Genomic DNA, 21,813 nt, shown 5'->3' with positions numbered 1-21,813 from the left:
AGGATTTTTGTGTTTGTCGTCTCGGCATGGAGCTTGGGTGGGTGAATTATTCCATTTCGGGGAACGTGTCGACCTCGTGCTCGGACGTGGGGCGAGGAGAGATGCCGTTGGGATAAATATTGGTGTGCAGGTCGTCCTCGAGCCCGTCGAACGCCTCGAAGTCGGCGGGCGCGTCCTGCAGCCTCTCGACGACCTGCGAGAACTGCAACAGCGTGTCCTGCAGGATAATAATATATTAGATCAAGAAAAAGAATTGCTGGCCGAGTAGAATTCGCGCTTCGTACCATGATGGCGAAGCTCTTCTGCTCGATTGCCAGATCGATGTTGCCTGCTGCTCGTTGGGTCATTGTCACAGAGCGCCGGGACGTTGTGGAAGCCTTGGAACCCCCTGAAACCCTGGAGACTCGTAATGAAAGGGAGGTTTTGCGTTGTACGCTTTCAAGCGTCGCGGTCGTAGCAGCATCCAAGGTGCGCTGTAGGTTCAAAATCGTGCGCCTCATGCTTTCGAACTCGTGAGCTACCAGCAGATGCTCATTCGAAAGCATGAAAGGCTCAGGTTTCCGGGCTGACGCATTTCTTGCAGTCTTTTTGTACTGTGTCACGAGGCTGATCGCAGTCTTCGTGCGCCAAGAAACTGACGATCCACCCTACGAGCAGTAAACACAACAAACGGGATGATGCATACAGTCCCCACAACAGTACAACAGCATTTTTTTATGAGTTTTGTACCTTCTTGACGACCATCTTCTCCACGTGCTTCTCGTACAGCGAATAAAACTGTGTTCCAACCAAGGACAGCGGCATTGCTGAGTAAATCGTAGCAACGATGATCACAAACACGTCAAAGAACTTCCCGATAGATGTCCTTGGCACCATGTCACCATAACCAACCGACGTCAGCCTAGTCACACAAGTAGGATTCACATGAGATCTAAACCATACAGAGGTGCCGATTCAGAAGCACGTACGTTGCGTATGACAGCCACGTCGAGTGGATCATATCTGTAATTATAGTTTTCACTTTGTCTTGGATCAAAATACGTTTTCCTTCTGGGAGGCCAGCAGCGAGCTGTGGAGTGAGAACATTTATGTGCCACCACCAGCAAGACTCCCCTACAAAACACTCCGTTCCGCGCTCGATCTCGTAAAAGACGGCTCCAGCAATAATACAGCCTGTGAACAGGAAGAAAAGCTGCACCAACATTATAAAAGGATGATACGTTTTCGGTAGTCCACTTTTTGTTTAAACTTACTGGGACGACGAGGGGTCTCCAAACTTTGATTGCAGTGGAAGCTAGAAGTTTTGTCCCTCGAAAGTGCTGGTACAGAATAATTACAATGACAAGCAACATATCAGTGATCATTCCTTAACACAATCTAAAGTTATAAATCTTACCCGTGTGAGTTTGAGAATGCGCATGATTTTTAGCACGCGGATCACCGAAAGAAATGACGGTGAAGTGGCAACAATCGCGTAGTCCGGTCGAATATGTGCGAACAGGAGTTCAACCACCTCGACGAAAAATGGTATAATTGCAACCACATCAAAAAACACGTAAACATTCTTCCAAAACAGCAATCGGTTTTGCGCTACATAAAATCGAAGCGAAAGCTCCAGAGTAAACACGATGCCAAAGAGCCATTCAAAATAAATCCAATACGGCCCCATGTCGTAAATCATGTTTACAGACGCGGTACACTGCTGGCGGAAGCACACATAGTCACCTCCAGCTCTTGAAAAGGCATCTTCGCATGACAAAGCGGATGAATTCAGAGACCCAAAATTAACTCCATTTCCGTAGCAAGTCAGTGACTCTGTTGCAGTGGCACAGGAGAAGTCTAGCTGCTCGGTAAAGTCACTCGTGCCATTCTCATAGCGCAAAAAGCACGCGGCATCCAATTGTTTAAATCCGGTTGACTTGCAATAGCTCTTGACGACAGATTTGCAGCCAGCGGTTTCAACACCACTCGCTGCAAGTTCCTGTAGTGACTCGGTGAAGAACAGCATAATGCTGACTAATGCAAATCCCACCATCGCCCGGTTTACAATCGTGGCAATGCGCGACGAATCCGGAACCTCCAGCAGCAACCAGAGCCTCCCTCCGAATGTTTGAGAAGCTATGCGTGGGTCTACAACAGTTGAAGATTGTCCCGATTTCACCTTCGCCTTGGCCATAGCTTGCTTTGCCTTTGCATACATATTGCTCAGTACTCCTTGTGCTTGAGAATCCAAAGTCATATGAAGCGATCTTCGGCGGTGAGGAATGAAAACCTGCAATAACATTGCGGCTTCGGTGTGGACTTCTAGCAGGCGATTTATTGCTTCCTTGATTTTAGTATGGCGGTCTGCCTCGATCTCGAGCATATCCATTGTGAAAGATTGAGAGCTTCTGGTATTCGAGCGCGCAATGCCGCGGATATGTTGATGCACTAGTGACCATGAATTCAAGAGGTGATACTGGATATCACAAAGGCGTTTGGCATGGCTGTGTAGCGTCTGGCAGTCGAACGGAGAAAGTGATGCATCCAGGTAGCGGGCCTTTTTCTTCTTGTCCAACTGGAAACTCTCGTAGGTCCTCTGAAAATTAGTGCCGATAATTGCCACGGGCATAGAGAAATAGATCTGCCCCAAAATCATCGCCAGCATCGTTAACAACAATGACGCGGGATTCTTTAAAGAAGGCACTTGATGTCCGTAGCCTACGGTTGCAACCCTAAAAGTGTCAAATATCACCTTAGTTAATATGAGCTCAGAGCAAATGCAGTCTTGGAAACAATACTTACGTAACCATCACAAAATATGCTGTGTTAAAAATGTCGGTGAAGGTGCAAGTCTCCACATTATAGCATGGTTCCGCATAGAAAATCGCTGTAGCAAGTATCATCACCAGTGTAAATAGGAAAAACATGGTGATACTCAGTGGCCGTAAGCTTGCCTTGATCGCCAAATACATAATTCTTGACTGTTCATAATGCTGCAGGATAAGTGCTAGTCGCACTAATCGAACGAGTCGAAACATGTTGACAGATTCACCCGGTTTTATGGCAAACCCTGCTTTTTCAAGAACTTGATCGATATACCACGGTGAAATTCCGATCACATCTAACCACACGTACGGATCATGGACGATAGCTCGAATTTTCCTGACTTGAATGATGCGCGCCAGAAGCTCCAGCGTGAAAAGTGCCGTAAAAACTCCATCGAAAACTTTATACTGTGCCTCCGTAGGCAAGTAAGGGTACCCGGGGTCAGTGCTCCCCCAGTTCGGTCCATCACATGTTTCGGTAGCAAGATCTCCAATTCCTAGCATGATGAGAACGAATACGACGCGGTTAAATCGACGCCCCCACAGTGACACAGGTGCCAGCAGAAACAATTCGCTGAGCTCCTTCTTCGTACGAAAGTAGATCATTCGATGAACTGTTGGGTCCTGCGGCGGTGGTTGTGCTGCCCCTATTGGCAGTGCTACGACTAAATTACTCGACGCGATGTGCACTTTGTGCAAGGATAGTCTTTTGGCCAAAACAATTCGGCTGATGTCGCTGTGAGGCTCCTCCAACACGGTACTAACGAGCGGATCCTCCAGTTCCGTGCTTCCCTTCCGGCTATTCACGACAAGATCGGAAAATATCGGGTGAACTCGGGTAATTCGATGCCCATCACCCGCGCCAGGTTTGTTCAGTGACGATCTCCTCACAAGCGGTGCAAACATCTCGCCCTCTGAGCCGTCTTCCGCCGGTGCTTGAAAAGCACAGCCATTGTCTTCGCTGTCTTCCTGTGCATTATCGGTCGGAACGCCCGGCAGATCCGCTGGCGATTCGACTTTCCTGGAAGCGGTTCGGGGCGTGATGCTATTGATCCTTGAAAGCCCGGGATTCGAGGGTGGTATGTGAAGAGTTTCTTCGTCTGACTTAGTTGGAGCAGCGTTAAGAAGGTGGTCGGAAGTCTGTAGTCTCCCGGGCAGAAATTTCAATAGGGTGATCGAAGGGCTTTCATCACGAGCTGGAGTCTGGAGTTGGCCATCAGACATTTGGCGAAGAGGAGGCAGAGCCCCGCTCTTGGAGTACGACGACTCCACCTTGCCGACCAGTCCGGAGCGGCTTGATCCGCTGTCTGGGAGTGTGTGTGTTTCTCCTGTTTGATGCGGTCAGCGCTCGTGGACACACGAAAGCTTACAACAGTAGATCCTTTGGCCCAGGTATATCACCTCCGCTCATGAAGCTGCTGCGCACAACCGCGAAGACAGTGGCCAAGTCGTCGTCCTCGTGAGGCCCTCTCACGTGCTCCAGCGTCGGCAATAGTGCTTGGTCTCCGTAACGCTTCCCACAAAACCGACCTACCCGGAGTATTTTTACGCCTGCAAACTCTCAAAGCGCAAATAGCTTTCGCCCCAACACTCGCGAAACATACACCGCAGCACCTTCCCTCTCGAGTGTGCGTGGTTGTCACGACACTGCTCCACGGTGCAACACCAGCGAGCGAAGCCTTGTTGCGGCTTGAAAAGTGACGAGCAAACTTCAACTATAGGACCATCACTCCGAGATTGTCGTATCTGATACTTCTTATCAGTATACACCTCTCTACAATGATAGGTCAGGTGCCTGAAATGAACGTAAATGCCCCTTGTAATCGATCAGACCTGTAATAACGAATTTTGTTGCGTAAAAATCAATTCCTTGTCTCGCGGGTAGGGCTGTTTTCGCCGAGGTTTTTCGCCGCCGCTTCGAGGTTTTTCGCTTTGGCTGGCTGAGCTGGTCTCTCCAAGCGACGTCGACGGAGCTCCATTCGTGCTCGGGCACTTCCGCATCGCCAGCTCTTGACCGCAGCAGCGTCTGACCGCCCTCGACCCGCGCGCAGCCATGGCGGGCGACAAGAGCTCGAAGAAGAAGGCCAAGACCGGCAAGGCCTACGTGAGCGAGTGGCCGTCCACCAACCCGTCGTCCAGCTCGCGCTCCGTGCCGACCAAGACGTACGCGCCGCCCGCATCCATGCAGTGACCATCACTCTTGCCATATAAAACCCTTTACTAATCTTTTTTTTCACTTGGTGTTTGTATACTTTCTCTTCAGCAATGACAAGCTGCAGAAGCTCGTGGCGCCGCACCTGGACTCGTTCAACTTCTTCCTGACCGAGGGCCTGGACCTGGCCGTGGCCGACATGTGCAAGGTGCCCGTGGAGCTGCCCAACCAGCACCGCATGGACCTGTGGATCGAGAACGCGCAGATCGGCTACCCCACCTCGGAGAACCAGATCACGGGCGAGCAGAAGCTGCTGCCCAGCGAGTGCCGCCAGCGCGGCGTGTCGTACACGGCGCCGCTGGTCGTGACGCTCGCGCGCTCCTTCGGCGGCTCGCAGAACGTGGAGCGCATCCAGCGCGTGGTGGGTGAAATCCCCATCATGGTGCGCTCCAAGCGCTGCCACCTCAACGGCATGTCGCCCGAGCAGCTCGTCAAGGCCCGCGAGGAGGCCAACGAGATGGGCGGCTACTTCATCTGTAACGGCAACGAGCGCTGCGTGCGGCTGCTGCAGATGCCGCGCCGCCACCACATCATGGCCGTGCGCCGCGGCGCCTTCGCCAACCGCGGCGACCTGTACACGGAGCTGGCGGTCACCATGAAGTGCGTCAAGCGCGACCAGTCCGCCGTCACGGTCACGCTGCACTACCTGCAGGACGGTAACGCCACCGTGCGTTTCGGTGTCAAGAAGCAGGAGTTTATGATCCCCGCCGGTCTGGTGCTCAAGGCACTCTACCCGCTGACGGACCGCGAGATTTACGAGCGCGTGCTGCGCGGAGACCACGAGAACACATACCTTTCCGCTCGTGTGGAGCTGATTCTGCGCGAAGCAAAGAAGTTCTCGCTCTACACGCGCGACGAGGCGCTGGCTTACTTGGGTAAGCACTTCCGCTTTGCGATGCCGTACGTGTACGAGAACATGAGCAACGTGGAGGTGGGAAACAAGCTGCTGGACGACTACCTGTTTGTGCACATCCCCAAGGGCGAAAAGGGACGCACGCAGAAGGTGGAGCTGCTGTGCTTGATGCTGCGCAAGCTTTACGGTTTTGCGAAGGGTGATGTACCGGAGGACAACTCCGATTCCGTGATGAACCACGAGCTGCTGCTTCCTGGACACCTGTACCTGATGCTCCTGAAGGAGAAGCTGCAGGACTCGCTTGTTTCCATGCGCGCTAACATTCTGAAGGAGACGCAGAACAAGAAGAAGAGCGTCGTGATGGATCAGGTGTTCTTGCGTAAGATGTGGGACCGTACCCCCAACATCGGTAACGCTATGATGTACTTCCTGAACACGGGTAACCTGCGTTCTTCGAGTGGTCTGGATCTGCTGCAGATTGCTGGTTACACCATCGTCGCCGAGAAGCTGAACTACTACCGTTATTTCTCGCACTTCCGCTCGGTTCACCGTGGTCAGTTCTTCACGGAAATGAAGACCACAGCAGTGCGTAAGCTTCTGCCCGACTCGTGGGGTTTCCTGTGCCCTGTGCACACCCCCGATGGATCTCCTTGTGGTCTGTTGAACCACTTGGCTGTGGAGTGTGAACTCGTGTGCTATCCGGCGTTTAAGGCGGACGATTATCTGCAGCAGGAAGTCAAGCTGGCGCGCTTCTTGACTAGCCTGGGTATGATTCCAACGTCGGGCTATGCTGATGGTGCCCTCATCGTGCCGTACTCGTACCTGCCAGTGATGATGAACGGTAAGGTGCTTGGTGGCGCGCCTGCGGAAGTGTGCAAGCGTATTGCTGAGGTTCTGCGCAAGGTCAAGTCGGCAGAGAGCTCTGAAGAGCGCGACGCCAATGGTATTGTTCGGAACCTTGAAGTGTGTCTTATCATGCCTACGCGTGGTGGCCCCTTCCCCGGACTGTACCTGTCAGCTGATGCCGCCCGCATGTCGCGTCCGGTTGTGCAGATGGACACGAAGCGTATTGAGTACATCGGACCCATGGAGCAGGTGTTCATGGACATCGCCTGTACGAAGGATGACATCCGCCCGGCCACGACTCACATGGAGATCAAGCCCACGAACATGCTTTCGCTTGTGGCTTCGTTGACGCCTTTCTCTGACTACAACCAGTCTCCCCGTAACATGTACCAGTGCCAGATGGCCAAGCAGACTATGGGCACGCCCGCTCACTCGATTGTGCACCGTACGGACAACAAGATGTACCGTATCCAGTCGCCCCAGATTCCTATCGTGCAGAACGAACGTTTGCGCGAGTACCAGCTCGATGAGTACCCGCTAGGTACCAACGCTGTGGTGGCCGTGATTTCGTACACGGGTTTCGATATGGAGGATGCTATGATTCTGAACAAGTCGTCGTACGAGCGTGGTTTTGCGCATGCATCTGTGTACAAACAGTTGACCGTGGACATTAGCTCCGGCGGCAAGCAGGGCAGCTCGACGTCGAAGAAGTACTTCTCCAACATCAAGACTGACGGCAGCGGTGAGTTCTGCTCAACAAAGCTTGACCGTGATGGTTTCCCGCACATTGGCCAGGTTGTGAACCATGGTGACCCGATTGCTAGCTGGATCGATGAGACGACTGGTCTCCCTTCGTTCCAGAAGCACAAGGAAAGTGAACCTGCCATCATCGAGCAGGTCAATATGATTGGCAGCGCGTCACAGGCTTCCGAGTTTACCAAGGCTAGCATCAAGCTGCGTTTCTGCCGTAACCCGACGATCGGTGACAAGTTCTCATCGCGTCACGGACAGAAGGGTGTTATGAGTATTTTGTGGCCCCAGGCCGACATGCCATTCTCGGAGTCCGGCATCTCCCCGGATGTTATCATTAACCCGCACGCTTTCCCGTCGCGTATGACCATCGGTATGCTTATCGAGTCGATGGCCGCCAAGACGGGCGCACTGAAGGGCAAGTACATGGATGCTACCCCGTTCAAGTTCAGCGAGAAGGACCGTGTGATCGACTACTTCGGATCGCAGCTGAAGGAGCACGGCTACAACTACATGGGCAGTGAGCCTCTGTACTCGGGTATCTCGGGCACGGTCATGCAGGCGGATATCTACATTGGTGTTGTGTACTACCAGCGTCTGCGTCATATGGTTAGCGACAAGAGCCAAGTGCGTGCTACGGGTCCGATGAACTCGCTCACTCGCCAGCCCGTGAAGGGCCGTAAGAAGGGTGGAGGTATCCGTCTCGGTGAAATGGAGCGCGATTCGCTGCTTGCCCACGGTTGTGCGTTCCTGGTGCAGGACCGTCTCATGAACTGTTCCGACAAGCACATTGCTACGGTGTGCACAAACTGTGGCAGTCTGCTCTCGAACGCGACGCAGCGCTCGACAGTCGAGACCGCGGGCCAGGGAGAGATCGCCATCGCCATGAAGTCCAAGACGCAGTGGTACTGTACAGTTTGCCAAACGGGCGAGGGCTGCGAGCCCGTCGCCATGCCCTACGTCTTCCGCTACCTGGCCAACGAGCTGGCCGCGATGAACATCAAGATGTCGCTCACCTTGAAGGGATGCTAAAGTGCAGCAGGCCAGCCTTCCGCCACGCAGATACGCCCAAACAAATAGATTTATTTGACGTAAGAAACCTTAGTCCCTGACACATGCGAGCTTATCCGTTTTCCACAGCGTTTCGGAGTTCAAGGGGCGCGACCAGACAGCTCAACGTTCCCCGGATTGCCGCCTTCACTCCGCGAGCAAGCTCCTGGCCGACGAGAGCGCCCAAGCCGACCAAGATGAGGAGCACGAGCGACTTCAACGCGTCGCTGCGCCAATCCAGGAGTCCAAGCGGAACCACGACTCGGGGTGCAAGTGGATATAACAGTCGTGGGGGTCATCCGTATGCTCAAGGCATGAGTATCAACGTCTCGGCTTCGAGTTCTCCGTCGGGCAGCGCGCGTTCGTCACCCCACGGCAGCACCTGCTCTCCCAGCAATACGACTCGCCGAGCGCAGCCACTGCAACAGCAGCAACAGCAATACTACGCGCCTCCAGCTCCATCTGCCGCTGCGGCTGCCTACTTACAGCGAACGGCGATATCGAACGCGTACAACTCGACGGGTGGCTCGCGCAGTAGCGAGGACACCGAGACGGCGTCCACATCTTCGGACGGTTTCTTGGGCGATCGACCTTCGTCACCAGCGCACAGTATCTCCAGCAGTTCAAGTCGATACTCTGGAGAACGCGGGAGCAATTTCAAGGTGGTGATCCGTGTTCGACCCCCGTTGCCGCGTGAGCTTCATGGTGACCGCCCGTTCCAGAATGTGATCAACGTGGACCAGCAAGGTCATGTTCTCACAGTATCGGAGAACCTAAGCGCTTTGGCGTTCGGCGGAGGTAGTGGCGGAAATGTTGACAATGAATCGAGCACTCCGGGTGCATACGGGAGTCACGTGTTCTCATTCGATCACGTGTACGACCAGCAGTGCACCCAGAGCACCGTGTACGAAAACACCGCGAAGGCAGTGGTGGAGTCATCCCTGGAAGGATACAACGCTACTATCTTCGCTTACGGGCAGACGGGAACAGGCAAGACGTACACGATGGAGGGTTTCAACAGCGGCTCAGGCAGCGTCGAGGAGCGCGGAATCATCCCGCGTGCTATTGAGCAGATTTTCTGCCACATTCAGGCCAACGTTTCCGCCCGGTGCCGATTCCTCGTACGCGCGTCATACCTGCAAATTTACAACGAGTCCATTTCGGATCTGCTCAAGCCCGAACGAACCAACTTGACCATTCGAGAGGATCGACGACGTGGCGTGTTTGTGGAGGGACTCTCTGAGTGGGTGGTGCGTTCACCCGAGGAGATTTACGGACTAATGGAACGTGGTGGGGCTATGCGTGCTACTGGTAGCACCAAGATGAACGAGTTGTCATCGCGTAGTCATGCTGTCTTCATTATCATAGCTGAACAAAGCAAGACCTCGTATGTGGACTCCAAGGGAAACGATGTAGCACCAGAAGAGTTCATGGCCCTTGTCAACGCCTACCAGGCTCGGCATGGTGGTGGTAATGCACAGGGAAATGGTGGTGGTAACGGGAAGGCTCCTGGTGGTGGTAATGGTACAAACGCGAATGGCACTGCAGCATTGCATCCTAAGCTGGAGGCTATGGTGCGGCAAAGCTTCAAAGTTGGCAAGCTGAACCTGGTGGATCTTGCTGGCTCCGAGCGAGTAAGGCTATCAGGTGCTACGGGTCAACGACTAGAGGAGAGCAAGAAGATCAACCAGTCGCTTTCGGCACTTGGAAACGTCATCTCGGCACTAACCGATGCACGCGGACGTCAACACATTCCGTACCGTGATAGTAAGCTCACTCGAATTTTGGAGGACTCGCTAGGTGGCAACTGTAAAACCACGATGATGGCCATGATTTCACCTGCGTTGGAGGCTATGACAGAGTCACTCTCAACGCTGAAGTTTGCGAACCGGGCCAAGCACATTAAGAACGAAGCGCGAGTGAATGAAGACCTGGACCAGAAATCGTTGCTGCGAAAATACGAGCGCGAACTGAAGCGGCTTCGAGCGGAGCTGGAAGAGCGCTCACGCAATGTGGTAGACAAGCGCCGACTGCTTGAGCTCGATGAGCAGCGCCGTCGAGCTGAGGAAGATAAAATGGCAGCTATTCGTGCACTTGAAGAGCGCTCACGCGAGTTCATGAGGGAGAAAGAAGAGAAAAAGCGTCTCGAACAACGCATCTCGGCTCTTACTTCACAGATGCTAATGAGCAACCAACGTCGCCTGGCACCTTCTGCTGGTGGGCTTGGTGACGGCGAGGCCCTAAATGTGGAGGATCCTCTAATACGGGATGCCATCAAGGAGCACCAGGATCGAATCCGACAGGAATACGAATGTCGTCTTGCTGATCTCGAAAAGGAGCGTGAGACGATTGAAGAAGAGAAGGCTCAGGTTGACCGATACAAGCAGCTACTTCTCAAACAGCGCGATATCATGATCGCATTAACGCAGAGGCTGAATGAGCGTGACGAGCAGATCACAGCGCTGCAGGACGAGCTGGATGCCTACGACCGCCATCAGAAGGAACTTGAGGAGAAACTTGACGAGAAGACGGCACATCTCATCCACTTGCAACGCGTTGCAATGGAGCATAACGCAAGTTCTCCGGGCAAAATTGATGCTGAGCTGCTCAAAGCACTCGGGGACTGGGGTGGTGGCGCATCACAAGCGGCAATGCTGCCTGCTGCTGGTTCCAATCGCGTGTCCGATACTCCTGCTGAGTTGCTTATTACACACAAGCAGTTCCGTCCTCATCCGGTGGACCCCGTTATCATCAACGATAACAACTACAGTAGCGGCAACAACAACTCAATTCACGCGGGAAGTGGCAGGTCGAGTTTGCTTTCAGCCGAAGAGAAAATTCATGAACTGCGTGCGTTGGTAGATGCCCAATCGGCTGAGCACCAGCGCATGGCCAGAGAACTGGAAGACGTGAAGTCGGAGAAGGTTTCTGTTGAATTCCTAATGCGTGAGAAGCTGGACAAACTTGTGCAAGTCGAGCTCGAGGCACGCACCAAAGATCTAGATCAGCTAGGCAGCAACAAGGACAAGCAACAACTTGCAAATTTGCAGCGGCAATTAGAAGCCTTAATGTTCGAGAACCAGCAACTACAGGCCCGAGCCACATCAGATGATCAGCAATCGCAGCTACAGGCGCGGTGTGAAACTTTGGTGAAGGAGAGGAGGGCAGTTCAGACCATTATGGAGCACAAGATCAAGGCACTGGTGACAGCTATCGGTGAAGCATCTGACGCTACCCTTCAAACAGCAGGTGGAGCTGAGAAGCTGGGCGAGCCTGCTAAATGGCTTGCGCGCGAGGTGAATGCACTTCAAAGGCTTGTCAATGCGTCGATTGTCGCTTTACGCAACGCAGATGCTGGAAATGGTGGATCTTCGGCTAACACTACCGCCGGGAAACCTGCTCAAAAGGAGTCGAGCAGTAGCCAACCTACCCCTACAACGGCGCCGACTGGAATGAGCAGCACTACGGAGAAGCCTGACGTTACAAGAACTATGGCGTCGCCACCACCTACCGCAACTCAGTCGCCTGCTTTGTCCGTGGACGAGCTCATAGAGCAAAGGAGGGCACAGCTTCAGCAGCAGCGGGAACGATACCCGACTGTATGAAAAATGTACTCATGAATAAACGCAGAATTCAAAGCGGACTCACACTCTTGACAGACTCGTCACCTTGGGACAGCGGCGGCGGCAAGCCTGCCACGATATCTTGTCCTATCCACCGCTTTTCACTATCGTCTGCAACCGCAGGCATAAACTTGAGCTGGTTCGTGTCGCTCTTGATGTACGAGTCCACGATCCAGAACTGGGCCGAGTTGCAGCACCCTGGCACCACGAGCATGACGATAGACAACTCGAGGTGTCGGTGGTGGGCGAAAGCTGAGAAGAGTCGAGTGGAAAAGTACCCGATGTCCGAGAAGAACGCCCAGACGAGCAGCACGTCTACCAACTTCATGAGTGAGAGTGCTGCCAGGTACGCGAAGAACTGCGTCCACCAAATCCGCATCTGTGGTGGATCGCCGTAGTCACCACAGCGCGCCATATCCATCAAGCCGAACCGAGCAGCCACTCTGTCGATCATCCGCAGGAACACGATCAGGATGAAGCCGCCCCACGTCGTATCCAGCAGGTAGTTGACGAAATAGATCCCGCACTGCCAGCATTGCAAACCAAGTTAGCTCGAGCTAAGACATCATGACAGTAGCGTCTCCATGCCTCGTCATAGTCTTCGGGAGATGTTGCGACCATAACGATGGACAAGATGACGCTCAGACAATGGATGTACAGCGCACCCAGACCCTGTTTGCTCACGTCCAAAGCCCACACCTGCACCAAAACAAAACCACACCCCGCCCGGTGAGTATTATTCTCTCCTCCCTAGTGGATATGACGTTACGCGGCGCACCTTGATGGGGCGGATGGGGAACTCGAGCTTGCGCTTGATGTAGAGCATGAACACGGCGATGAACGCCAGCGACAGCTGCAGCAGGCGCCCGAACAGGTCTGTGAACAGGTGACAGTGATCCACACCGCCATCGCCGCTGACCTCCATGGTCTCACCCCGAACCAGCAACTGAGACCGATGTCGGCCGTTGGATCTAGTGAAAAGGACCATTCATTATGCGCCCTTTCATGGCTGTCCGTTGCTACTGCTTCGTATTTTTACGCTTTTTTTGTGGCAATTCGAGTCGAGGGTATAGCGACTTCAACTTGGCTGGATATGGTATGTATGCACGCACACGCATGGACGCAGTCTTGATCAGTTGGCGCCGCCGCTAACATGCAGGAAGTTTCTCGCCGTCGCGTGGTCCTCGTTGCCTTCGTAAGCAACGGTGATGACGAAGTCGTCGGGCTTCGAGCCGTCCGGGAGCGGCACACCCCAGTCGCAATCCTGCTCGATGCCCAGGTTGTTGTGGTGCATTTGGATGCGGAACCAGCCGTTCTCGCCCCAGTACGTTCCCCACGAATTGCGTCCAATCCCTGCAGAAACGCCAGCATGGGCGGTCAGCACCAGCACAAAGTGTTTATCGCACAGAGTGAATGAGCACGTACAGTATTCCGTGTCCGTCTCCTCGTCGTAGCCCCAACCGGCCACTGAAATTTCGTGGTTGATCAACGGGAACATAACGTGCTCCGAGTAGATGCCACCCGCGTACGCCTCGAACTTCTCTGTAGCGTGCACACCGCAGCCGATGGGGCCGCGCTTGTAGATCTCCGCCTTCATGCGGTCAGCACCGCTCACCGATCCGTACTCAGAGACGTAGTACTTGGCGAACTTCTTGATGGGTTCGCACACACCAGGAGTAAACGACTCCTTCGACGGCCAGCACCTGAGTTCAACACACAGCAAGTGCTACAGTCAGTAAAATTACACAGGATGCTGTAAGCAAATTGCAGCACTCACGTTTCACAAATAGCGAACTGGTCACACTGGAGGTTCTTCGCCTGGTAAGCTTGACACGTCTGATCAGGGATGCCATGACGGTGCGCGTACTCGTACACCAAACCAGGGTTGCCACCGTTGCAGGTGCCACCGGCGTGGCAGTTGATGAGGACCTGCGGCGACAACGCGATCTCAGGCCAAGATGCTACATTCACACAAAAAATCCCGGTTACAAACCACTCAAGGAAGCAGCAGTAGCACTTGCACCCAGCTTACCATTTCTCAGGATGGAGATCCGATCCGAAAGTGCACTAGTCGTGCCCTGAGCCCAGCAACTTCCGCAGTACTGCGGGATGTGTTGGTTCTTGTCCCAAGTGACAAAGTTCTTGCCATTCACATCACGCCAATCCCAGGCCTTCGGCAGATCCTTCACATCAATGGTCTCATGCGGCAGCGGTGAAATGACACGCTCGCCGCCAGCAAAGTGCAGCTTCTGGCGGCAGCCGCCCAGCTTCGATTCCACCGAGTTGTCCTCTTCAGCATCGTTCACGACGTTCTCCTCCTCTTCTTGCACTGATTCCTCTTCCTCAATCGAGACGGGAGTAGGCCAGCCGTCGTCCTTGGGAACTCCGAAGGCGCACTCGCCCTCAACCCCCACATTGTTCACTCCGCGCACCAGACGCATCCAGCCATCTTCTCCCCAGAAGCTCCCCCAACTGTTGCGCAGGACCCAGAAAGGCACGCCGTCCTCCTCGCCCCAGCCAACAATGGAGATGGCGTGGTCCGTCTCCGTGGCGTTGGTCTTGTCGTCGAAGACCCCTCCCGAGTACTTGAGGAACTCGTCGGTCACCGCCACGCTGCAGGCGATGGGCCCGCGCGCGTAGATCTCCGCCATCATCTGCTGCTCGCCCAGCGTGGTGCCGTACTCCGACACGTAGTACTTGTCGTACGTCTTCTGCGGGAAGCAGCCCTTGGACGGCAGGCAGTTCTCGCACACGTCCAGGTCCGTGCACGTGTTGCCCGTGTCGTGGCCCGTGGCCGCGTACCTCTGGCAGCCCTCCTCGGGCACGCCGTTCTTCTTGATGTAGCGGTAGGCCTCCAGCTGGTCGCCGCCGTGGCAGCCGTTGTCCTTCTTGTCGCAGTTGAGGATCACCTGCGGGGACAGCACCACCTCTCGGTGCACCTCCACGGACGGTTTGTTGCCGGGGCTGCGCTCCTTGGCGATCATGATGCGGTCCGCCAGCGCCGACGTGGCCGCTAAAAAGAATAATAACGTAAATATAATAAAAATTGCAATAGTTAGAGAGGAATGATACATTTTCTTCTTCTTCTTTTTCTTTTTGGAGAGGCAGCGTCAACGCACCGAAGGACCAGCACGAGCCGCAGTAGTGCGGGATGTGCTGGTTGCGCGAGATGGTCACGTAGTTGGTGCCGTTGACGTCGCGCCAGTCGAAGTTCTTGGGCAGCTTGGCCACGTCCAGCACGTCGTGCGGCCGCGGGGACGAGAGCTCCACGGAGCGGTCGGGGCTGCGCACGTAGCCGAAGCCGCCGGCGCCCGTGAGCTCGGGCAGCGGGAGCGGCGCGGCTGATGCGACAGCGGCGGCAATGGCGAGGATCAGCGACGCCCGCATGGTCTTCTTGGACTTGCTTGAGCTCTTGGCGTCCAAATGGAGAGTGCGCGCTTCAACGAAGGGGGACGCGACCGATCTTCTCCTATCGAGTATGAGAGGGTTACCTTCATATTCTGCTAATCAGAAATGGCTTCTTCTGTGTAATAATGACAGTTAGTATATTTGATCAAACATTATTAGATAATAAATATATACGAAGAAGATTCAGATAGTGGCTTACCTGTAGTAAACCATATTTTGTAATCACGAATGGAAGGTACGGCTGATAATATCAGCCGCTCATCTTGGAATCAGATCATCTCAGATCATTTTTTTGACAGGGATGAGTGTGTCGGTGCCGTCGGTGGCGCTGCCCAGCGGCGCGCGCATGCCGCTCGTGGGGCTGGGCGTGTACAAGGCTGCGGCGGGCGAGGAGGCGTACACGGCGGTGCTGTCGGCGCTGCGGCTGGGCTACCGCCACATCGACACGGCGCGGCTGTACGAGAACGAGGCGGACGTGGGGCGCGCCGTGCGGGACTCGGGCGTCCCTCGCGAGCAGATCTTCATCACGAGCAAGCTGCGCGAGTTCCACTGGGGCTACGACAAGGCGCTGGAGGGCGCGCGCTCCAGCAACGCGCTCATCGGCTGCGGCTACATCGACCTGTTCCTGCTGCACCAGCCCTTCGACCCCGCGCTGCGCGCCGACACCTGGCGCGCGCTCGAGGAGCTGCAGCAGGAGGGCGTGCTGCGCGACATCGGCGTGTCCAACTTCGGGGAGCCCCATCTGGCCAAGCTGGCCGAGACGTGGCGGGTCAAGCCGGCCGTGAACCAGATCGAGCTGCACCCGTGGCTCACGCGGGAGCCGCTGGTCAAGTACTGCCAGGAGCACGGCATCCTGCTGCAGGCCTTCTCGCCGCTGGCCCGTGTGAAGAAGATTGACGACCCGAGGCTCGTGGAGATCGCCCAGGAGGCGAAGGCCACGCCCGCACAGGTGCTGCTGGCCTGGGACCTCGCTAAGAACTACACGACGCTGCCCAAATCGGTGCACGAAGCCAGGCAGAAGGAGAACCTGGAGGCGGTCAATGTCAAGCTGACGCCCGAACAGGTCGCAAGGCTCGACGCGTTCAATGAAGACTTCTTCTCGGGCACGGACCACGTCAGCAACTCCGCTGTTTAAGGCAGCGGAGGTTCACATTAAGTTGTTTTAGCATTGCGAGAGCCTCCCGTTCACTAAAGGACGGCATAACTGGAGGCAGTCAGACGCTCTGCGTTTTTGTCTAGCACGTTGACGACATATACGTTGTTCTTTTCGCCCCTCGTCGACTGCTTATAGATGATCTTCGCTGGACGTGATGAGGGACTGCGGCAAGTGGCCGGTCTCGTTCACCGCAATGACCTTGAGCGGCCGGTTGGCGCACACGTCGATGCGTGTGATGCCGCAGTGGTTGATCTCGAAGTGACCCCACGTGTTCGCAGGGTCCACACCAAGTGCACGACACAAGAAGAACCGGATCAGGTTGGCATGACACACAAGTACGCAGTACGACTCCTCGTCGCTCTCCTCGTGGGCGTCGCCCGAGTCCGTGAAGAACCAGTTGAAGGCCTTCCCCATACGCTCGACATCCACACGACTCCGCTCCTGCATCGTGTCGAACGCACTGTTGTTGCGCGCAGCAGCAGCAGCTCCACCGACGGGGAAGTCGGTCGAGTAAGGCGTTCCTGGCCAGCCTTCGCGCAGCATTGGGCTCGCATTCAGCGAGACCTCCCCGAAGTGGTTGGCAATGATACCGGCCGTCTCCACCGCCCGCGTCATGTCGCTGTGGTAGATCGTGACGTCGTGCCGCGTTGGGATCCGGTTGTGTGCCATCCCAAGGCACTTTCCAGCAAACTCAGCCTGCTGCCTTCCCATTTGCGAGAGTACTTGCTCCGAGTCCGACGCCTGCGGCACGTGGGCGTTGATGTAGTGGCCATGGCGTACCAGGATGAAGTGCTTGATCGGCGGCGTGGAGTACACGAATTCCCCAAGCGACGGCTGCGCCAGTTGCAGGCAGATTTCGTCCTGCCGCGCCTGCTCCTGTTGATCGTCCCCCCTACAGCTCGAATCTGCGGCTCCTGGCTGCATCCGCGCAGAACCCGTCGCCGTCGAACCACCCCCTGTATCCGATCTACTAGGTGAGCAGTCGTTTTGGTCCTTGCCGCCAGCAGAAGCTTGGCACCTGAGAATCGCGTTGACCCACTCGACCCGCTCCACTTTCGTGGACGCCATGAACGCATAGGACGGCGCACGCAACCCGCTGCTGCTGTCTGCTACCCGGTACCGCAGCTGGAACTTGCAGTTCTGCTTGAACGGCTCGTGGATCAAGTCCATGGCGTCAACGTCCAGCACAATGGAGTGGTGGCTGTCCTGGGCCACCGTCTCCAGGAACAGCCCGTCCGGCTTCCGCACCAGCACGCAGTAGATCTACAGCAACACAGCGTCAGTGTTAACGCTGCGGCAGCTCCCCCACAGCCCGTGCACGCTCCGTACCGATCCCAGCGTCCGGAACACCGGCGGGGTCTTGGTCTGCGCTCTGTCCACCTGCTCCGCCACGACCAGCAGCCCCTCGGCCTCCACCGCCTCGCCGTCACGTCGCGCTCCGCTCTGCAGCAGCGCACGCTTGTTGCCGCGTCGCTTGTCCGCCGGCAGCTCCAGGCTCATGGACGTCAGGTCCGTGGGCACCGTGCCGCTGGGCGGGCGCTGCTTGCGCTTGGGCGAGCCGCGGCTGCCGGCGGTGCGCTCGCCGCCCAGCGACAGCTCCTGGATGCGCACGGCCTCCGTCTTGACGGAGCAGCCGTCTCCGCGCGCCGGAGACGGCGTCGGCGCCGGGGTCACCGCCAGGTCCAGCGACATGGTGCAGGGCGCGACTTGTGAATGATGATGACGAAAAGGAAAATGACAATCGAAAGCGGAAATTCGCCTTTCGGTTTCGCTTCCGGTGAAAATCTCGCTGGATAGGCCCGGCCGAGTTGCTCAAGCGATGTCCATTACGCCGCGTTAGGGCTCGACGCACGTCAACCCGCAGAAAACGGGCCCCGGCCACGGCTCGGGTGAGACATCGTACGAGGTTGCGGGCTGGATGCGTTGGTGTGTTGCTTCGGCTCAACCACCGCCACGTTCCGGCAGACGGGCAAACGTATTAATGCATGTACTATCGCCGCTACTTCGGTTCATCTGGACTACATTGCACGCTGACTGCCCTGGCCGAGTCGGCCAAAGTTTCGGGGCACATCGGGGAGGATGCCTTGCGCTGGACTGGGCGATGACGGAAAACACACAACATAGTTACTTCGAAGTACAATAATTTGCTTACTGTACCCTGGCATTGTCAACATTTGCCCGCCGCAGCTTCAAGGCAGGCATCGAAATGACACTGCACATGTACACGAACTAACATCTCGCGAGAAAATTGCAGACGCCGCCAGCTGCTGCACCCGAAGACGATAGAACGAGCAGAGCTGCTCGCTAGGATGGCAGTCAGGATGAGCCTGCGCCGACGCGCGAGCGAAGCGGACGGCAACCACCTCGGCGCAAGATTCACGGCAGCTCTCGCACCTTGCTTGTCGTAGCCACCTTTTTCGCGACAAATATCAAAATCCATGGCGCGCATCCTGCAAGAAAGCCGGAGCCCTCGAATCTGATCGATGCGGATTGCACGCGCACTCCTCCGCCGCATGCTCCGTAGTACGGAGCATGATACGGAGCCCGTACGGCTGACCGACGTGGGCGGGAATGCATGCATCCCACGACGACAAAAGCCCGCCGCATCAATGCGAGGCTTATAGTGTAGCGCTCGAGGGCCCGAGCGTGGGAGCGAGCGAGCGCCGTGCAACACGCCCTTGCCTGTTGCCACGTACTTGGCCCGCTCTGGTATTACATTATGTAAAAGTAGCGATTACAGTTTTAATACAGCGAAAATTACTATATGACCGTAGCTCACCATTTGATTTAACGGTAGCACTATTATCACCCCCAAAATCAGCATGAACAAATCACAAACCATATTTCATTTTATTGCACTTTTTTCTTTCATCTCTTACTTTATGTATTTTGTTACGTCTTCAGCTACTTAAGTAATTATTTTTTGTCATTAGATATTTCACTCTTCTGGTAAAATGGATCTTAAAAGTTATCACTTTTACTATTGAGTTTGGGTTACTGCGTAAATAAAACTCGACCCTGATTTAAAAATCGGATCGATTGTGGCTGGCCCCGCCTTTCGGTGGAAACCGGAGTGAAGCGGCAGGGAAGATCGAACCGATTTTCTCTGCATTAAGCGAGTATGGGAATGTTCAGGTAATAAAACCCTGCTTTAGGTAAATCAACATGGTTACACATTTTATTTCAGACTAATTTGGGTAGTTTACGTTCAAAATTAGTCTGTGGCTGACTAATCCTTGTTTGAACGTTGACATCTTCCTTACCAAAATTAGACTGTTGTAGACTGATTACTATTACCACTGTACTATTCTTCCATTATGAATACAAAAAATATTATACAAAATAATAAAGTAGGTGTGCTGTTAGTACCTCTAACGGTACTAATCGGCAAACTACTATAATACCATGCGCCGAAAAAGCGCACCACACCAGTTTCACACCAGATGCCAGCCAAAAGGCATCTGATCCAAACGAGCTCGAGTCGAGTGCTGACCACATGCGGCCCCGCCGAGCCGCAGCCGACGCCCTCGCTGGCCAGAAGAGAAAAAGCGCGCGGCCGTGACGGACCCCAGCAAGAGCAGACCCAGGCAGACATGGCGCCAGGCGACGAGAAGCTCGCGGCCGACGCCTTCGTGGGCTACAACGAGTGGGCGGCCGAGGCGCTGCAGGTGCAGGTGGCCACGGACTTCGTGTATGAGCAGCAGGAGGGCGCGTGCGAGGCCGAGCGCGGCGTGTTCATCGCCGAGGACGTGACGCCGCACACGGAGGTCTTCAGCATCCCGCTGGACTCGGTGCTGTCCGTGCAGAGCCTGCAGGACAGCGCCGTGCTGCAGAGCATCGCCTTCTTCCAGCAGCTCTCTCCCGAGCGCGAGGACGACCAGCTGGCCATCGCGCTGCTCTACGAGCGGTTCGTGCTGGGCGCCAAGTCCAAGTGGGCCAAGCACATCGAGCTACTGCCCCGGACGTACCACAACGTGCTGTACTTCAGCCAGGAGGAGCTCCGCGCGCTCGAGGGCAGCAATGTCTTCTTCGTTGCGCAACAGATGGAGGAGAAGGTCTCGCAGGACTTTGCGCGGCTGAAAGAGTCCGTGCTGCTCGAGCTCTTCGAGAACATAACGGAGGGCATCAACGTTGACCTCTTCGACGAGTTTTTCTCCCTGGAGAACTACAAGTGGGCGCTCTCGACCATCTGGAGTCGGTTCGTGTCGCTGCGCCTCGATGGGGCGCCTCTAGTGCAGCAGAAGGACGAGCCCGTTGAGGAGAACTCGGCGTCTGCTAGGAACAGCGACGCGCCGGTGCCCAAGCAGTCGTTCAAGGCAATGGTTCCGGTGTTCGACATGCTGAACCACGACCCGGAAGCAGAGATGTCCCACTTCTTTGACATGGCGACGCAGAGGTTCAAGCTCGTGAGTCACCAGCACTGGAACGCTGGCGCGCAGATGTTCATCAACTACGGCCCATTGTCCAACCACAAACTACTGTCGCTGTATGGCTTCGTGATCATCGGGAACCCATTCGACGCGGTAGAGATGTGGCTGCCTATGGACGAAGCATCGACCAAGTTCTTCCAGGAGAAGGAGCAGCTACTTTTCACGAACGGACTGGATCATGCAACGAACCCGTTCGAACTGGTGGCAGATGAGAGCAATGACTTGCTGCTCGTGGCTGCTCGGATACAGGAAATCAACTGCGAAACTGTAGAGGAGTTCGAGGAATTGGCGAACAAGGCGCTGTACGGGGAGATGGTTAGTCTGGAGAATGAACAGGAAGTGCTTAGTCGGCTGATTTACACGTTGGAGAAGATGTTGGAGGCATTCCCAACCTCGATCGAGGAAGATGACAAGCTACTGGAATCTTGGGAGAGCGACTTAGCCCAGCAAGATGACGAGAAGAGCGACAGCCTGAACCATGAGCGGATGGCTGTTGCCGTGCGGCGGTCAGATAAGTACATCCTGTCTGAAAACATCAACATGCTCAAGTGGAAGCTCCTGGACATCCTTCCAAAGAACTGAATGTGCTCAGCGCGAACACTCACCACCAAGAATACAGACTAAACAACAACATACAGTCATCATCTACATGCCTTCACCTCTATGACCTCGTTCACT

General features: G+C 55.2%; 8 protein-coding genes across 8 annotated transcripts; 4 read left to right on the top strand and 4 right to left on the bottom strand.

Annotated features, from left to right (window-relative positions):
• Positions 1-46: 46 nt before the first annotated feature.
• On the bottom strand, positions 47-347 carry IUM83_16862 (voltage-gated ion channel superfamily; the record flags this gene model as incomplete). Its single annotated transcript, XM_067941774.1, has 2 exons — positions 47-217; positions 285-347. 2 exons carry the CDS (start codon positions 345-347, stop codon positions 47-49), a joined length of 234 nt encoding a protein of 77 aa, XP_067794403.1.
• A 4,513-nt stretch (positions 348-4,860) lies between these two features.
• IUM83_16861 (putative DNA-directed RNA polymerase I subunit RPA2) lies at positions 4,861-8,500 on the top strand (the record flags this gene model as incomplete). The annotated part of the gene is made up of 2 exons (XM_067941773.1): positions 4,861-4,970; positions 5,071-8,500. 2 exons carry the CDS (start codon positions 4,861-4,863, stop codon positions 8,498-8,500), a joined length of 3,540 nt encoding a protein of 1,179 aa, XP_067794404.1.
• A 215-nt stretch (positions 8,501-8,715) lies between these two features.
• On the top strand, positions 8,716-11,279 carry IUM83_16860 (kinesin-like protein; the record flags this gene model as incomplete). The annotated part of the gene is made up of 3 exons (XM_067941772.1): positions 8,716-9,985; positions 10,067-11,104; positions 11,239-11,279. 3 exons carry the CDS (start codon positions 8,716-8,718, stop codon positions 11,277-11,279), a joined length of 2,349 nt encoding a protein of 782 aa, XP_067794394.1.
• An 872-nt stretch (positions 11,280-12,151) lies between these two features.
• On the bottom strand, positions 12,152-13,066 carry IUM83_16859 (Cathepsin Z; the record flags this gene model as incomplete). The annotated part of the gene is made up of 3 exons (XM_067941771.1): positions 12,152-12,667; positions 12,730-12,840; positions 12,920-13,066. The coding sequence occupies 3 exons, from the start codon at positions 13,064-13,066 to the stop codon at positions 12,152-12,154; spliced, it is 774 nt and encodes a 257-aa protein (XP_067794392.1).
• A 207-nt stretch (positions 13,067-13,273) lies between these two features.
• Positions 13,274-15,528, bottom strand: IUM83_16858 (papain family cysteine protease containing protein; the record flags this gene model as incomplete). Its single annotated transcript, XM_067941770.1, has 5 exons — positions 13,274-13,494; positions 13,567-13,844; positions 13,919-14,102; positions 14,174-15,154; positions 15,261-15,528. The coding sequence occupies 5 exons, from the start codon at positions 15,526-15,528 to the stop codon at positions 13,274-13,276; spliced, it is 1,932 nt and encodes a 643-aa protein (XP_067794355.1).
• A 322-nt stretch (positions 15,529-15,850) lies between these two features.
• Positions 15,851-16,684, top strand: IUM83_16857 (Aldo/keto reductase family; the record flags this gene model as incomplete). The annotated part of the gene is made up of 1 exon (XM_067941769.1): positions 15,851-16,684. One exon carries the CDS (start codon positions 15,851-15,853, stop codon positions 16,682-16,684), a length of 834 nt encoding a protein of 277 aa, XP_067794397.1.
• Positions 16,685-16,834: 150 nt separating this feature from the next.
• Positions 16,835-18,397, bottom strand: IUM83_16856 (putative phosphoglycerate mutase; the record flags this gene model as incomplete). The annotated part of the gene is made up of 2 exons (XM_067941768.1): positions 16,835-17,968; positions 18,035-18,397. The coding sequence occupies 2 exons, from the start codon at positions 18,395-18,397 to the stop codon at positions 16,835-16,837; spliced, it is 1,497 nt and encodes a 498-aa protein (XP_067794352.1).
• A 1,901-nt stretch (positions 18,398-20,298) lies between these two features.
• On the top strand, positions 20,299-21,717 carry IUM83_16855 (putative histone-lysine N-methyltransferase; the record flags this gene model as incomplete). The annotated part of the gene is made up of 1 exon (XM_067941767.1): positions 20,299-21,717. The coding sequence occupies one exon, from the start codon at positions 20,299-20,301 to the stop codon at positions 21,715-21,717; it is 1,419 nt and encodes a 472-aa protein (XP_067794354.1).
• Between the last annotated feature and the right edge of the window lie 96 nt (positions 21,718-21,813).

This window comes from Phytophthora cinnamomi (assembly GCF_018691715.1).
Source record: "Phytophthora cinnamomi strain GKB4 chromosome Unknown Contig25, whole genome shotgun sequence".
Classification (NCBI taxonomy): domain Eukaryota; phylum Oomycota; class Peronosporomycetes; order Peronosporales; family Peronosporaceae; genus Phytophthora; species Phytophthora cinnamomi.
This window is presented reverse-complemented; position numbering and strand designations above follow the sequence as displayed.